General features: G+C 36.1%; 1 protein-coding gene across 24 annotated transcripts in view; it reads left to right on the top strand.

The window, feature by feature from the left end:
* Positions 1-17,809, top strand: part of PSD3 (pleckstrin and Sec7 domain containing 3) — a 747,126-nt gene that overhangs the window by 558,918 nt on the left and 170,399 nt on the right. For 23 of the 24 annotated variants that reach the window (XR_009259079.1, XR_009259078.1, XM_058720427.1 and 20 more), the window contains one exon: positions 12,989-13,182. Coding sequence is in view for 22 of the 24 variants with exons in the window: in XM_058720427.1 (XP_058576410.1) it covers positions 12,989-13,182 (194 nt within the window). In the remaining 2 variants the exon portion in view is untranslated. Of the gene's footprint in view, positions 1-12,988; positions 13,183-17,809 lie in introns of those variants that run through there. The other variant, XM_058720439.1, reaches the window with a different exon arrangement.

The following is a 17,809-nucleotide window of genomic DNA, read 5'->3' as shown; positions in this document are numbered from 1 at the left end:
AACACAATTATTTGGGGGTACGGAAGCAATATTTTAAGCACCTTATATCCTGTATGAATGATTGTTGTTTGTATATAGGCATTTTTACTGTGCTTTAGCCACTTCTTAAGAAACTGAGATTGACATGTAATACACTATATTACTTTTTTCCCTTTCAAGTACCAGGGACTAGGCCCCCATTTGCCATTTTTTGACCTAACAGTGATTTCCAGAAATGAATTACTTGCATTAAGTGGGACATGCCTTTGATGCTAACTCTAAGTACAGTGCTTTTGAAATTGTGTTTGTGTTGACTGAAATTAAAGGGTTTTCCATAGTGCTTCAGGATTTTAAAACAATCTGATTCCACATTCATTTTAAAGTGTTTTAAACTTTCAGCTTAAACTACAAAAGGCATTACATGTTAGGAAATTTTTGTACATTTATATTTTGTACAGCATATTATTGCTTTTATAGATCTCAGAATAGTGTTTGTTTACTTCTCTCTCACTTTGCTATTTAGAGTACTCTGTTTAAGGAGTAGGCAACTTAAAAACTTTTATTATCTATAGCCACTTTTTTGTATGAATGAGAATTTTTACAAAACTGTGTAGCCATCCAAAGTATAAAATTAAACAGAATGCCTAGGCTGACTACATTGTGATACAGAGTCTAAGTTTTACATACTATGTGTTTATAAAAAAAAGATTCCACCATTCCAGTGGATATACTTTATAATAAATATTATACATTAAAACTTATAAAGCAGAATTATGCTTCATCAACTTCATACTCAGATTTTGTTTACTCCCTGCAAAATATTAAACAGTTTAAAACAACAAGCTTGGAAACAATGTATATAGTAGTAATTTCTTATAGCTTTTCATTTTTAAAATACTTAACATAATTCCCAGGGTAATGGTTGTTTTTTCTACCCACAGCTCAAAACCCTGCAAAATTAGTAATCACCAAATATTGAGGGTAACTTTATAAATAAATTTTGAGGTCAAGCAGTTAATAACTTCTTAACTCTTAAACTGTATCCTATTTTTCTCCTTCAGAATGAGAAAATAGTACTTTGAATGTGATCATCTTAAAATACCACTACATGGAAAAAGAAAAACTGAAAAATTTACTATGATTTTTGTCTTGGACCTACTAATTTTATATCAGTCACAATTGTTTTAGAATAGCCATGTGTGGAGCGCCTGGGTGGCTCAGTTGGTTAAGCCTCCAACTTCAGCCCAGGTGATGATCTATCTCATGGTTGGTGAGTTCGAGCCCCGCGTCAGGCTCTGTGCTGATAGCTCAGAGCCTGGAGCCTGCTTCAGATTCTGTGTCTCTGCCCCTCTCCTACTCATGTTCTGCCTCTCTTTATCTCTCAAAAATGAATAAATGTTAAAAATAAATAGCCATGTGTATCATGTGGTCTCTTTTAGGCATGTGGCTGATACACATTAAAAATAAATTTAATATAATCAAACCTATCAAAATTTATATTTCTGATGACAATATAATAATATAGAATGGTATAGTGAAAAAATAAGTCTAATATTTGTAGGCACTTTGTATACAGGTGAAATTAGAAAGGAGATATAATTTTTTCAGGTAAATAGATTTTGGCTTGCTCATATTGAAATTTGCTTTGTATTGTCAGTTGCACAAACAAAAACTTATGTAAGACACTACACAGAATGTAGTGATTTTAAACATGCAATATTTGAATGTGAAACTGCAATTCTTTTTTTTTTAATGCAAGGGATTTTTTTTTGTTTTTCTTTTTTTTTTTCTTTTTCTTTTTTTTCAACGTTTTTTAATTTATTTTTGGGACAGAGAGAGACATAGCATGAACGGGAGAGGGGCAGAGAGAGATGGAAACACAGAATCGGAAACAGGCTCCAGGCTCCGAGCCATCAGCCCAGAGCCTGAGGCGGGGCTCGAACTCATGGACCGCGAGATCGTGACCTGGCTGAAGTCAGACGCTTAACCGACTGCGCCACCCAGGCGCCCCTTTTTTTTGTTTTTCAAATGAATACAAATGTATATCTTAACAGTATTAAATCTTTATGGTGACAGTAGAATAATCTATTTGAATACTAGGAATCTTCTTTCTGGATTGATTCCAAACTATGAAATATCTATAACACTGTATTTTCATATTATTATCATGATGCTGTTTACAAACACAAATAATTTTTTCATTATAAAAATAAAACATAGTAAGTAGAAATAACACAGATAACTTTTACAAGAGAGATAAAAAAATACATTAAAAAAATTTTTTTAGTTTATTTTCTCTGAGTGAGAGAGAGAGTGGGGGATGGGCAGAGAGAGAAGAGAGAGAATCACAAGCAGGCCCCCCACTGTCAGCACAGAGCCCAATGTGTGGCTCAAACTCATGAACCATGAAAACATGACCTGAGCCAAAATAAAGTCAGGTACTTAACTGAGTGAGCCACCCAGGTGTCCCCCAAAAATATCTTGAGGCAGATGAAAATGAAAATACAACATACCAAACTAATGGGATATATGAAAAGCAATTCTAAGAGTGTAGTTTATAGTAATCAATGCCTACATTAAGTTAAAGGTAAGATCTCAAATAAACAACCTTGTACCTCAAGGTATTAGAAAAAGAACAAACTAAACCCTAAATTAGAAGAAAAAAAAAAAAACTAAAGTCAGAGTAGAAATAGAGTCTAAAAAAGACAATAGAAAAGATCAATGAGACAAAGAGCTCAGTTTTTAAAAAGTTAAGCAAAATAGACTTAAGAGGACTCAAAGAAAATTAGAAATGAAACATACATTATAATTGATATCATAGAAATATAGTCAATCATAAAAGGCTATTATATGCCAACAAATCAGAGTAAAAAAGAAAATTAAATCCCTAGAAATAAGCACCCTGCCACGACTAAATCATGAAAAACAAAACAAAACAAAACAAAACAAAACAGAAAAACCAACAGACCAATTACTATTAAGGAGACTGAATCAGCAAGCAAATACTTCCCAAAAAATAAAGTCCAAGACCTGATGTTTTCCCTGGTGAATTCTACCAAACATCAATGAATTAATGCCAATCCTTCTAAAACTATTCCAAAAAACGAAGAGGAGGGAAAAGTTTAAAAATATTTTACAAAGCCAGCATTGTCCTGATACCAAAGCCAAACAAGGATGGGGGGGGGGGGGGGGAAGTCCATTCCTGATAAACATAGATGCAAATGATCCTCAATAAAATATTAGCAAACTGAATGCAACAGCACATTGAAAAGATCATACTCCATGATAAGATGGGATTTATTCCAGAGATGCACAGATGGTTCAACATTGCAAATCAATAAATGTGATATACTTCATGATCAAAATGAAGTATAAAAACTATATTTTTGTTTCAGTAAACTCAGAAAAAGCATTTGATAATATTTAACATTTTTTTAAGATACCTCTCCACAAACTAGGTACAGAGGATGTACCTCAACATAGTCACGGCTAAATGTGACAACTGCATATCTTATATCCTATTCAACAGTGAATGCTAAAATCATTTCCACTAAGATCAGGAACAATACCCAAGGATGCCCACTCTTGATATTTTATTCAATATAGTACTGGAAGCCTTAGCCAGAGGAGTTAGGCAAAAAAAAAAAAAGAAAGAAAGAAAGAAAGAAAGAAAGAAAGAAAGAAAGAAAGAAAGAAAGAAAGAAAGAAAGAAAGAAAGAAAGAAAGAAAGAAAAGGCATACAAATAAAAAAGGAAGAAATGGGGCGCCTGGGTGGCTCAATTGGTTAAGCTTCTGACTGCAGCTTAGATAAGGATCTCAAGGTTTGTGAGTTTGAGCCCCACATCAGGCTCTCTGCTCACAGCACAGAGCCTGCTTGGATCCTCTGTCTCCCTGTCTCTCTGCCCCTCCTCTGCTCATTCTGTCTCTCTCAAAAATATATAAATAAACTTTTAAAAAATCTTTTAAAAAGTTTAAAAAGAAGTAAAATTATCTCTGTTTGCAAATGACATTAAAACTAGAAAACCCTATAGACTTCAACAGAATCACTAGTAGATTTAATAAATGAACTCATTAAAGTTGCACAATATATGTAAAATCAATATACAGAAATCATTTGTGTTTCTGTGTAATGACAATGAACTATCAGAACAGATGTTAAGTAAATTACAGAAATCATTTGTGTTTCTGTGTAATGACAATGAACTATCAGAACAGATGTTAAGTAAATCCCAAGTATAACAGGATCCAAACCAGTAAAATACTTAGTTATAAATATTTTTTAAAATGTTAATGTTTTATTCATTTTTTTGAGAGAGAGAGAGAGAGACAGAGTGCAAGTAGGGGAGAGGCAGGGAAAGACAGAGACAGAATCTGAAGCAGGCTCCAGGCTCTGAGCTGTCAGCACAGAGCCCGACACAGGACTTGAACTCATGGACTGTGAGATCATGACCTGAGCCGAAGTCAGACGCTTAACTGACTCAGCCACCCAGGTGCCCCAGGAATAAATTTAATGAAGGAAGTGAAAGACTGTACACTGAAAACTATAAGGCACTGATAAAAGAAAGTGAAGAGGGCACAAATAAATGGGAAAAGTATTTTGTGTCTACTGCTTGGCATAATTATATTGCTAACGTCTCTGTACCACACAAAGCAATCTATGGATTCAGTGCAATCCCTATCAAAATTCCAATACCACTTTTTCACAAAAATAGAACACTCCTAAAATTTGCCTGGAACCACAAAAGATGTCAAATAGCCAAACCTATTTAAATCTTTGTTTAAATTTTTTTTTTATTTATTATATATTCTTTATTGTATACTCTTTAATCCCCTTCCCCTATTTCACCTATAAACCTACCCACCTCCCCTCTGGTAACCATCAGTTTGTTTGCTATTGTTAAGAATCTGTTCTTCAGTTTTCTCTTTTTATTTTTCCTGTAATCATTTGTTTTGTGTCTTAAATTCCACACATGAGTAAGATCATTTGTCTTTCTCTGACTGACTTACTTGGCTTAGCATTATACTCTCTACCTCCAACCATGTTGTTGCAAATGGCAAGATTTCATTCTTTCTTATGGCTGAGTAATATTCCAGGGTGAGCATGAGTGCATCTGTGTATGTTCGTGTATTACATGCCTTTCAATTTTGCTGATGATTCCCTTCACTGTGCAGATGTTTTTCATTCTGATGTATTTCCAATAGCTTATTTTTGTTTTTGTTTCCCTTGCCTTAGGAGACATACCTAGAAATAATGTTGCTACAGCTGATGTCAGAGAAGTTATTGCCTATGTTCTCTTACGATTTTTATGGTTAGGGCTCACACATTTAGGCCTTTAATCCATTTTGGGTTTATTTTTGTGTATGGTGAAAAAAATGGTCCAGTTTCATTCTTTTGCATTTATCTATCCAGTTTTCCTAGCACCATTTGTTGAAGAGACTATCTGCAGTCCACAAAACTGAAAGGTAACCTATAGAATAGAAGATACTTGCAAATGACATAACTGATAAAGGATGAGTATCCAAAACATACAAAGAATTTATTAAACTCAAAACCCAAGAAGCAAATAATCCAGTTAAAAAATGGGCAGAAGACATGGACATTTTTACAAAGGAGATATACAGATGGGCAACAGACACATGAAATTATGCTCAGCCTCACTTATCATCAGGGAAATGCAACTCAAAACTACAATAAGATAATAACCTCATACCTGTCAGAATGGCTAAAATTAACAGTACAAGAAACAACAGGTATTGGCAAGGATGCAGAGAAAGGGGAAGCATCTCACACTGTTGGTAGATATGCAAACTGGTGCAGCCACTGTAGAAAACAGCATGCAGGTTCTTCAAAAAGTTAAAATATAACTACCCTGGGGTACCTGGGTGGCTCAGTTGGTTGAGCACCAACTTTAGCTCAGGTAATGATCTCACAGTCTATGAGCTCGAACCCCACATCGGGCTTTGGGCTGACAGCTCAGAGCCTGGAGCCTGCTTCAGATTCTGTGTCTCCATCTCTCTCTCTCCCCTTCCCTGACTCATACTCTCTCTCTCTTTCTCTCTCAAAAATAAAATAAACCTTAAAAAAATAGAACTAGATTCCTAAGATTCAGGAATTGCACTCCTAGGTATTTACCCAAAGGATACAAAAACACTAATTGGAAGAGATACATGCACTCTGGTGTTTACAGCAGCATTATCTATAATAGCCACATTTTATTTTTAAAAAAAAATTTTTTAACGTTTTATTTATTTTTGAGACAGAGAGAGACAGAGCATGAACGGGGAGGGGCAGAGAGAGAGGGAGACACAGAATCAGAAGCAGGCTCCAGGCTCTGAGCCATCAGCCCAGAGCCCGATGCGGGGCTCGAACTCACGGACCTCGAGATCATGACCTGAGCTGAAGTCAGACGCCCTACCGACTGAGCCACCCAGGCGCCCCTATAATAGCCACATTTTAAAGCGGCCCAAGTGTTCATTGACTAATGAATGAAAAGAAGACATTGTGTGTGTGTGCGCGCGCACACACACACACACACACACACACACACTATGGAATATTACTCAGCCATCAAAAAGAAAGAAATCTTGTATTTGCAATGACGTGGATGGAGTTAGAAAGTATTATACTAAATCAAATAAGTCAGAGAGATATACACTGTATGGTTTCACTCATATGCAGAATCTAAGAAACAAACAAAAAAAATGAACAAAGGGGAAAAAAGAGGAGCAAACCAGGAAACAGACTCTTAACTATAGAGAACAAACTGATGGTTACCAGAACGGGAGGCAGATTGGGGGATGGGTTAAACAAGCGATCGGGATGAAGGAGTGCACTGAGGCATGTATGGAAGTGTTGAATCACTATTTTGTACACCTGGAACTAATATTACACAGTGTGTTGACTAACTGGAATTTAAATAAAAACTTTTAAAATGACTGTCTTTTTCCCATTGTATATTAATTCCTGCCTTGTTGATTAATTGATCATACGGTTCTAAGTTCATTTCTGAGTTTTCTATTATGTTCCATTGATCCACGTGTCTGTATTTATGCCAGTACCATACTATTTTGATTACTACAGCTTTGTAATATCACTTGAAGTCTGGAATTGTAATACATCCAGTTTTGTGTTTCTTTTTCGAGATTGCTCTGGCTATTTGGAGTAAACTTTTGTGGTTCTATACAAATTTTAGGATTCTTTTTTTAAAAAGTGTGTTTATTTTGAGGGAGACAGCAGGGGAGGGAGAGAGAGAAACCCAAGTAGGCTCTACGCTGCCAGCACAGAGCCCAGTGTGGGGCTCAATCTCACAAACTGAGCCAAAATCAAGAGTCGGATGCTTAACCGACTGAGCCACCCAAGGATTCTTAATTCCAGATTTGTAGAAAGTGCTGGTGGTATTTTAATAGGCATTGCATTAAATTTGTAGATTGCTTTAAGTAGTTTAAACATTTTAAAAAATTTGTTCTTCCAATCCATGAGCATGGATTGTCTTTCCATTTCTTCACATTGTCTTGAATTTCTTTTATCAGTGTTTTTTTTTTTATTTTTATTTGTTTAGTTTGAAATAGAGTGTGTGCAGAGGACAAAGAGAGAGAATCCCAAGCAGGGTCTGCACTGTCAGTGCAAAACCTGATGCAGGGCTCAAACTCTATGAACTGTGAGATCATAACCTAAGCCGAAATCAAGAGTCACATTTAACCAGCTCGGCCACATAGCACCCCTTTTTATCAATGTTTTATGGTTTTCAGAGTACAGGTCTTTCACCTTTTTAGTTATGTTTATTGCTAGGTATCTTACTGTTAAATGGAATTATTAATTTCTGTTTCTGCTGTTTCATTATGAGAGTATAGGAATTCAATTGATTTTTGTATCCTGCAAATTTACTGAATTCATTTATCAGTTCTGGTGGTTGTTTGGTGAAGTCTTTAGGGTTTCTATCATGTCATATGCAAATAGTAAATAGTAAAAGTTTGACTTCTTCCTTACCAATTTGGATGCCTGTTATTTCTTTTGTTTAATTTCTGTGGCTAGGATTTCTAGTACCATGTTGAATAAGAGTGGTGAAAGTGGACATCCTTGTTTTGTTCCTCACCTGACCAGAAAAGCTCTCCAATTTTTTCCCATTGTGTATGATTTTGGCTGTGGGTTTTTCATATGAGGCCTTTATTATATTGAGATATGTTAGCTCTAGACAGACTTTGCAGATGATTTTAATCATGAATGAAAATTGTACTTTGTAGAAAGCTTTTTCTGCATGTATTAAAATATTTTTTTTTTATCCTTTCTCTTATTGCTGTGACATATCTTGTTGAATGTTTTGCAAATATTGAACCACACTTGCATGCACAGAATAAATCCCACTTGACCATGGTGTATAATTTTTTTAAATATATTGTTGGCTTTACTTTTCTAATATTTTGTTGACAAGTTTACATCTATATTAATGAGAAATATTGGCCTATAGTTCTCTTTTTTGTGATATCTTACCACAGCAATCTTCAGAAAGAAGAACAAAGCTGGAAGCATTATAATTCCTGATTTCAAACTATATTACAAATCTATAGTAATCAGCAGTTTGGTATTGATGTAAAAAACAGACACAGATCAATGGAACAGAATAGAGAGCCTAGAAATAAACTCATAGAGTTTGTTCAATTAATTTTTAACAGGACAGCCAAGAATATACAGTGGGGAAAAGATTATGTATCCAAGAAATGGTTTTTAGGAAAATTGGGTATCCACATGGAAGAGAATGAAATTCGACCTCTGTCTTCTACTTTACACAAAAATCAACTCAAAATGGATTAAATCTTTGAATATAAGACCTGAAACCATAAAGCTCGTAGAAGAAAATCTAAAGAGTATGCTCTTTGACATTGGTCTTGATAGTGAATTTTTAGATTTAGGAACAAGAGCAAAATTAAGTGAGACCACATCAAACTAAATAGTTCCACACAACAAAGGAAACCGTTAACAAAATAAAAAGGCAACCTACTAAGTGGGAAAGATATTTACACTGTTTGTGGAAATGTTAACCTGTATAGTTGCTATGGCAAACAGCATGGAGGTTCCTCAACAAATTAAAAATAGAACTACCAATAATCCCACTTCTGAATATATAGCCAAAGAACACAAAATAATTATCTGAAAGAATTACCTGTACTCTCATATTTATAGAAAAATTATTTATAATATCCAAAGTATGGGGAAAACCTAAGTGTCTATCTACAGATGTATGGATACAACTATATATACACAATGGAATATTACACACCCTTATAAAAGAGTGAAATCTTGTCATAGGTAGTAGACATGAATGAATCTGGAAGCCATTATGCTAACTGAAGACAGAGAAAGACAAATACTACATGGTATCCCTTGTTGTATTGTAATATGTGGAATTTTAAAAGAAAGTTGAATTTACAACAGTGAAGAATATGTCACTTTCAAGAGTTGAGTTGTGAGGGAAGTAGGGAACAAGTGGTAAAAGAATATAAATTTTCAGTTATAAGATGGATACAATCTAAGGAAGTAATGTATAACATGCTGAGTACAGTTGATAACAGTACATTGAATAGTTGAAATTTTCTAAGAATAGAATTTACATATCTTCACACACAAAATTTATATATATATATATATATACATATATTTTTATATATGTATATATTTATATATACATATAATTTTACATATTTATATATGTATAAGTGTGTATATATATATTATATATATGTACATATTTATATATATACATATAAATTTATATATATATGTGTGTATATATATATATAAGTGTGAGGTGAGGAGTGTGTTAACTCAATGAGGGACCCCTTTCATGATGTATATTAAATCCTCATACTATATACTTTAAATATCTCACATTAAATGGTCAACTACATGCAAAAAAAATTTTAATAAAGCAACATAGAAGAGGAAATCTGATCCACACAGTAACTAATTATGATTTTCCAGGATTTTTGCAGCCTTCGGAAGATAGTTTTGTGAAAATCAATAGTGGCCATTAATTTAAAATAAATGAATAAATAATTAAATCTCTTACATGCATAAATCAGTAATTCCAGAGGGAGAAGAGGATAACAGCAGAGTAGGAGGATCCTAGGCTCATGTTGTCCTGTGAACACAACTAGATAACTATCAGATCATCCTAAATAACCCAGAAATTGACATGAAGACTGACAACAAACTCCACAACTTAAGGGAGAGAAGAATCCTCATCAAAGAATGTAGGAAGTACGGAGATATGGTTTAGGGGAGAAACTGATTCCAGGTGCTACAGAGGGGAGAGAGTTGTGGTCACAGAAAAGGATGAGAGAGAGAGCAACACACAAGGAGAATATTGCCTCAAAGTCATTGCCTTGGAAAACAAGACGGGCTGGATATCATGAGAACTTGCTTAGAACCTGTATTTTTTTTTTAAAAAATGTTTGTTTTTAAGAGTGAGAGAGCAAGAGAGGAGGGGCAGAGAGAGAGGGAAACAGAGAACCTGAAGCAGGCTTTGCACTTTCAGCATAGAGCCCAATACTGGTCTCCAACCCATGACCCTTGAGATCATCATCTGAGCCAAAGTCAGATACTTAACTGACTAAGCCTCCCAAGTGACCCAAGAGCCTGGATTTTTAAAGGTCAGGATGCTTGCCTGGGATATAGTCCAGAGGGCACTGTGCTGCTCCTGGAGAGAAGGCAGGCAAACCAACCAAAGGCAACAGCATGGAAGCAGCAATCTGAAAAATGCCTGGGGCACCCAAGAGGGAGATTATTCACTCTTGGGGCATGTGCCTGATGGGAAGCATTCACAGAGATATCTCTTCAGGAACAAAGGAGCTGGCTAGTGCCAATTCCATCCCCAACCCCTCACCAAAAACACAGCCACCTACCAGAAGTAGCATATTGCCAACACTGGCTGCCTAACTTGCATACACCAGGCCCTAACTCCCTACATTATGGTGGGACTGCCCTTATCAGGCAAGCATGCCTCATTCCCAGCATGGTGGGCCCCAACCCCAGATGACCAGCAGAAACCATTGCCCATACCATGTCTACTGACCATAGTGTTCTTGTGGAGGTTGTGTCAGGTCTCATTTTACAAGTCGACCAGTGCAAATTTACATAAAACTTGCCACATTCAGACCAGGGAACAAACACTGCTCACAGAAGGCAAGGAGAGCCTCTGCAGATGACCAGCCTGAAGGATACAGCAGCCAAAGCACAATAGCAGAGCAGAGACAGCACACACCAGAGAAAATCCCTGAATCACCAGGTCTAGGACATTACATATTCTCTTCCTTAAGGAGCCATTGCTTTCAGGAGCAGGAAAAATAACTAGCTTTTCTAGCACAGAAAAAAAGACAAAGCCTTAGACAAAATGTCAAGATAGAGGAATTTATACCAAATGAAAGAACAAATTACATCCACAGCCAGATATCTAAGAAAAAGATATAAGTAACATTCATGATTGAGAATTTAAAGCAACAATTATAAGGATAGTCACTGAGCTTAAAAAAAGTATAGAAAACATCCAGGGGACCCTTGCCACAGAAATAAAAAAGTGAAAACAGAACCATTCAGAGATAAGAGTGCAATAAACAAGATTACACACATGCTTGATGCAATGAACAGCAGGCTGTAAGTAGTAGAGGAACAATGACCTAGAAGACAAAATAATTGAAAGAAACGAAGCTGAACGAAAGAAGAATTATGCAACATGAGACTGGACTTAGGGAACTCAGTGGTTCAATCAAGCATAATAACATTATAGGAGTGCCAAAAGAAGAAGACAGAAAAGGGGGCAGAAAATTTATTTGAGGGAAGAATAGATGAAAACATCCCTAATCTGGGAAAGGAAAAAGACATCCAGATCCAGGAGACAGAGAACTCCCATCCAAAGCAAAAAAGCAGGCCAACACCAAGACATATTGCAATTAAATTTACAAAATGTAGTGATAAAAAATTTTTAAAGCAGGAAGACAAAAGATTATCTTTAATCAAATAGCAATGGAGAAAAAAAACACATTTTTAATTTGATCACCAAATGCACAACTTTGATAATTGTTAATTTTGTGGTTTATTTTAAATATATTTTCGTGGTGGTTATTTTGAAGTTTTAATCAAAAATTTTTAATCATGAGTGTCTAATAAACAGTAAAAACAAAGGTAAGCCAAGAAATTGAAACAGGTGAAATAAGACAAATGTTCTTAATTCAGTGTTGTGTTTTTCGGCAGTTTATCAGTTTATTAGCTTTCATCTTCATTTCACTCCTCTTTATTAATTGAATGTAAGCATCCATTTTCTGCAAACTTCATACTAAGTGTACATTAAAAGATTTTCCCTGCTTGAAGGAACAGAGATTCACAAAAGACTGGGCAATTGGTTTTCTCAGTGGTGCCCCACATTTTTATGGCAGTTGAGAAAATTGTAGCTAGAAGATGCCAAAGTACTAAATGACGCCACCATCCTACCACATTGATAGCTTTACTGGGGGTTTCAATATAAGAGATTATTTGGTGGATATGGTTCAGTATTATTCATTATACTTAATCTAAAATTATTCATTGTATTCTGTGTACTTGGCGATGTGCTAAAACATGTAAAAATCAAAATCAAAATCATGATTTCAGCAAAAGAATCCTCACTCTTTTGAAAGAAGACAGGTATGAAGGTAGTGGGTAGAAAGAGCAAAGGCTTTAGAGATTTTGCAGTCATTACCTTACCATCATCTCTCTTTGATTACTAGATCTGTGGCCTTGGGAATTTATTTAAACTCTCTCAGTTTGCTTCCTTATCTGTAATATAGGATACTAATATCCATCTTACAAGATCTTTATGATCATTAATATTTGACACAGACACACAGTAAGTGATAGCTCTTATTATAGTGTTTTTATCAAGACTGATGGACTATTGGAAAACATGATAGTTTATTACACTAAATAACTTTGTTCATTGAATATTGTGTTAGGTGCTCAAACTGTGTTTTCTCCCTTTAGAGATGATGAAGAGAAAAAAAAATCTCCAACTGAAGGAACTGATGAGAAGGCTAATGGAACACATCCAAAGACCATCAGTCGTATTGGGAGTACTACCAACCCATTCTTAGACATTCCTCATGACCCAAATGCTGCTATATACAAAAGTGGATTCTTGGCTCGGAAAATCCATGCAGATATGGATGGGAAGAAGAGTAAGCATAATTTGTTATTGTCATTTTCTATTTTAATTATTTCATCTTGAGGCTCAAAATTTAAAGTGAATTTATCTGAAGTAAAGTCAAGGATAAAGAAAAATTATATTAGGTTTGTCTAGAAAAGTATTACTGAAGTTTGATGATGCCTCTAACCCTCAGAAATCCATTGTCACACTTGATCTTCTCCAAGTAGAATTATGGAACTTCAGAAATGGAAGATCTCTTACAGATTATTCCTTTCTAGCTTTTTATTCATTTATTTACTCTTGCCTTCAACAAATAATTTTGAGTACTTACTATGTGCTAGGCATCAAAAATATAGCAATGAATATGATGGAAAAGGTATCTGTCTTCATGGAGTTTACATCTCTCATGGTTGTGGGGAAGAATTAATTTATAACACATAGAATAATCAATAATGTAAGATCCCAGAAACAAAACAGGAAGGGAAAGAATTGCAGTCTATGCACATTTGAATGATTGGCCTTTGTGGAAGATGGATAGGTGCAACATAGGCATGCATGGTATAATTAGTATTGGGAAATTAGAGTCCCATCTGATAGCTTTGTGAAGTATGAGACATAGTTACCTATGACAGATAATAGTGTTTGAAATTTGAAAGAAATGAAGTATGTTTCTGTGCTTAGAATAGCCTATGTAGAGTGAAATAGCAATTTGATATAGTTGGACAGGCTAAGGTAAGCTGGTATGTATGCTCACAATTAGTAGGTTAAACCTTTAGGGTATCCTTACCTACCTACAGATGCAAACATGTAGTGCTTGGATGGACATTACCACTATTTCCATCTGTGACTTTTTCTTACTGTGGTAGTACTTTCTGTTAGGTTACAGTCAAGAGAAAGACTGTAATAGAGTGGCTTTGGAACTGACTTAAGATGCTAAGTTTCTCAGTTTTCCCAAGTTTCTTAGGAGTACCTCTACCATATTTCCTGTGCACTCTATATACTAGCCTACTAGACTACTTGATTTTTTCTAAGAGAATTGTGTCAGGACTCTTGTAGTTGCAAGTGACAGCAAATCTGACTGGCTTATGAAAAAAGGGCAAGGCCACACTTAAAATGAAGAATTATCACCAGGACACTTTATTATATTGTCTCTGCATTATAGTGCATGTCACCTGTATTCCTTACAACAGGGCTCTTTCACATGGCTAGATACATAATTATTAGCAGCATTACTTTATGTGTTCAATTTTGTCACCAAAGTATTCTCGTTTCCTAACTTTGAATTTAGTATATTATGTGGCAGGATTCTGATTTGTATTACAGAGGGATGGAATACTGTGATTGACAGCACACACTTGGTTGAATGCAAATAGAAAAGTTCCCTCAAGAATGAATAAAATACAGAAAAGGGGGTCTTTTTGGTAGACAAAACAATGGTATTCATTTCTTTGTTGCCAGCATACACACACACCCTTTCTCCATCCAGTTCAAATGGTGCTTTTGCTGAACCTAGTACAGTTTTCCATTTATAACCACAGATACACTCATTCTCTGTCCCACATGCCATGCCTAGAAGTGACTCTCATCTCCAAGATTAATAGCTGATTGGTGTCCATTTTGTCTCAGATAGGGATGTAAATTCACTTATAGGCTAAATTAAAAATATATAGAAATGTCTGACATACTTCATGTAAAGTAACAGAAGCAAAAAACAGAATAACTGCAATTTAAAATAACAGTTCAAGGGGCGCCTGGGTGGCGCAGTCGGTTAAGCGTCCGACTTCAGCCAGGTCACGATCTCGCGGTCCGTGAGTTCGAGCCCCGCGTCAGGCTCTGGGCTGATGGCTCGGAGCCTGGAGCCTGTTTCCGATTCTGTGTCTCCCTCTCTCTCTGCCCCTCCCCCGTTCATGCTCTGTCTCTCTCTGTCCCAAAAATAAAAAAATAAAAAAAAATAAAATAAAATAAAATAACAGTTCAAAAAAGCAAAAATAGGAAGATAGCTATCACTTATTCCATGTAATTTTCTACATTCTGCCTCATAAGGATAACAAAGTTAACCTAATTGAGTCTTTTTTCATTGAGTCCCTTCCCTAGCAATGGATTGACATAATTGGTTAGCTTATTCCAAAGAGTCCCCAGATTCAGCCTATCAATGACATTTTCTTTGTTTCATGTTTCCCTGTGCCATCTTGGAGGATTATTGGAGAAAATTCCCTTGCTGGAAGCTCTACTCCCTTATTAGCCCACTTTTATATGAGTATAGGTACAAAATCTAGGAGTTGCTTAGCAGATGAGACAGAACTCTTATATCACACTAGGTTTTTCTGCCAATATAACTACTTTAAAGCCTTAGTTAACTCCTTTGAGTACTTCAGATTGATTAGGACAGTATGTCATAGGACTTTTGTCTTTTTAGCAACCTAAGAATTTCTGCCTAGGTGGGACCCTCCCCTGGAAGACCAGTAACAGGCCCCTGCCCACACCACATCCCTAAAGCCTGGAGTTTTAAGACTAGCAGGCTTGGCTGTGATACAGCTCAGAGGGCACCACAGGCTAACAACCTGGAGACAGACAGTGTGGATACAGCAATCTGAAACACACCTAGAACACACAGAGGGGAGATTATTTACTCTTCTCAGCTTGCTTTCCTGAGAGACAGCATGCACAAGGACTCCTTTCCTTGAAGAAAGGAGCTGGCTGGTGCCATTTCCCTCCCCTGCCCTCACCATAAACATAGAGCCATTTGTGGGAAGCAGCATAGCATCAATACTGGCTGCCTAACCTACTTATACCAAGCCCCGCACCCCTGGGCTCTGACACTACTGCCCTTCTTGGTCAAGCTTTCCCCCATCCTAGCATGGTTCCCTTTCCATAGAACACCAGCAGAAACCCCTGCCCACACCATGGCTCCCAACCAGAGAGTTCTGTAGGACTTTAGTTCAGGTGGAAGTAGTATCATATCTTATTTAGCAAGCAGACCAGAATATACCTAGTTAAAACTTGACCCATTCTGGCCAAAGACCAAACACTGTCAACTGCAGGCAAGACAGACAACTGGCCTGAAGGATACAGCAGCCAGAAAAGAACAGCAGAGTGCACACATCACACTCTGAAGTACCAGGCCCTGGGCACTATATGATCGCTTTCATAAAGCCATTATTCTTAGAAGCAGGAAACCTAATGGAGTTTTCTAATATACAGAAGAGGATAGAAACTTAGATAAAATGCCAAGACAGGAATTTAGCCCAGATGAAAGGAGAAGACAAGGCCATGGCCAGAGATCTAAGAGAAACAGATATAAGTAACATACCTGATGGAGAATTTAAAGCAACAATCATAAGGATACTTACTGGGCTTGAGAAAATAATGGAAGACTTCATGCAGGTCCTTACCACATTTAACAAAGAGTTAAAAACAGAAATGAAAAATGCAGTAACATTCAAAACAGGCTTGATGCAATGAACACAAGGATGGAAGAAGCAGAGAAACAACTAGGTAATGTAGAAGATAAAATAATGAAATATAGTGAAGCTGAATAAAACAGAGAAAGAAGAATTATGCAACATGAGAATATACTTAGGGAACTCAATTACTCCATCAATCATAATAACATTCATATTACAGGAGTCTCAGTAGAAGAGAGAAAAGGGGGCAGAAAATTTCTCTAGATCCTCGGAGGCACAGAAACCTCCCATCAAAATCAACAAAAGTAAGCTAGCACTAAGGCATTATAATTAAATTTGCAAAATATAGTGATTAAGAAAAAAAAAAATCTTAAAAGCAACAAGACAAAAGAAGTCCCTAACTTACAAGGGAAACCCAAAAGGTTCACTGCAGATTTCTCAACAGAAACTTCCCAAGTCAGGAGAGACTGGCATGATGTATTCAAAGTTCTGAATGGGAAAATTTTGCAGCCAAGAATACTCTGTCCAGCAAGGCTATCATTCAGAATAGAAGGAAAGGTAGAGTTTCCCAGATGAACAAAAACTAATGGAGTTTAAAGCAGCCCTGCAAGAAAACTTAAAGGGAACTGAGTAGAAAGGAAAGACCAAAGTGACAAAAACAAGAAAGAAGAGAACATCTCCAGAAACCATGACAAAAGAAGGAATAAAACGGCATTAAATACATATCCATCAATAGTTATTCTGAGTGAAAATGGACTAAATGCTCAAATCAAAAGACATAGGGTGTCAGATTGGATAAAAAGACAAGACCCATCTATATGCTGCCTACAAAAGACTCATTTTAGACCTAACACACCTGTGCCTTGAAAGTGACAGGATGGAGAAATATTTATCATGCAAGTGGACACCTAAATAAAGTTGGAGTAGCAATACTTATATAGGACAAGGTACACTTTAAACCAAAGACTATAACAAAAGATGAAGAAGGGCACTATATCATAATAAAGGAGTCTATCCAAAAAGATCTGACAGTTGGAAGTTATTATGCACCCAAGATGGAGGCACCCAAGTGTATAAAACAATTAATAACAAACATAAAGCAACCCCTTGATAATAATACAATAAGAGGAGGAGACTTTATCACCCACTTATATCAGTGAACAGATCATCTGTGGAAAAAAATTAAACAAGGAAACAATGGATTTGAATGACATACTGGACCAGATGGACTTAACAGATATATTCAGAACATTC

The sequence above is a fragment of the Neofelis nebulosa genome, chromosome 3, assembly GCF_028018385.1.
Source record: "Neofelis nebulosa isolate mNeoNeb1 chromosome 3, mNeoNeb1.pri, whole genome shotgun sequence".
NCBI classification, from domain to species: domain Eukaryota; kingdom Metazoa; phylum Chordata; class Mammalia; order Carnivora; family Felidae; genus Neofelis; species Neofelis nebulosa.
The sequence above is the reverse complement of the archived record's forward strand: the minus strand, read 5'-3'. Positions and strand labels throughout refer to the sequence as shown.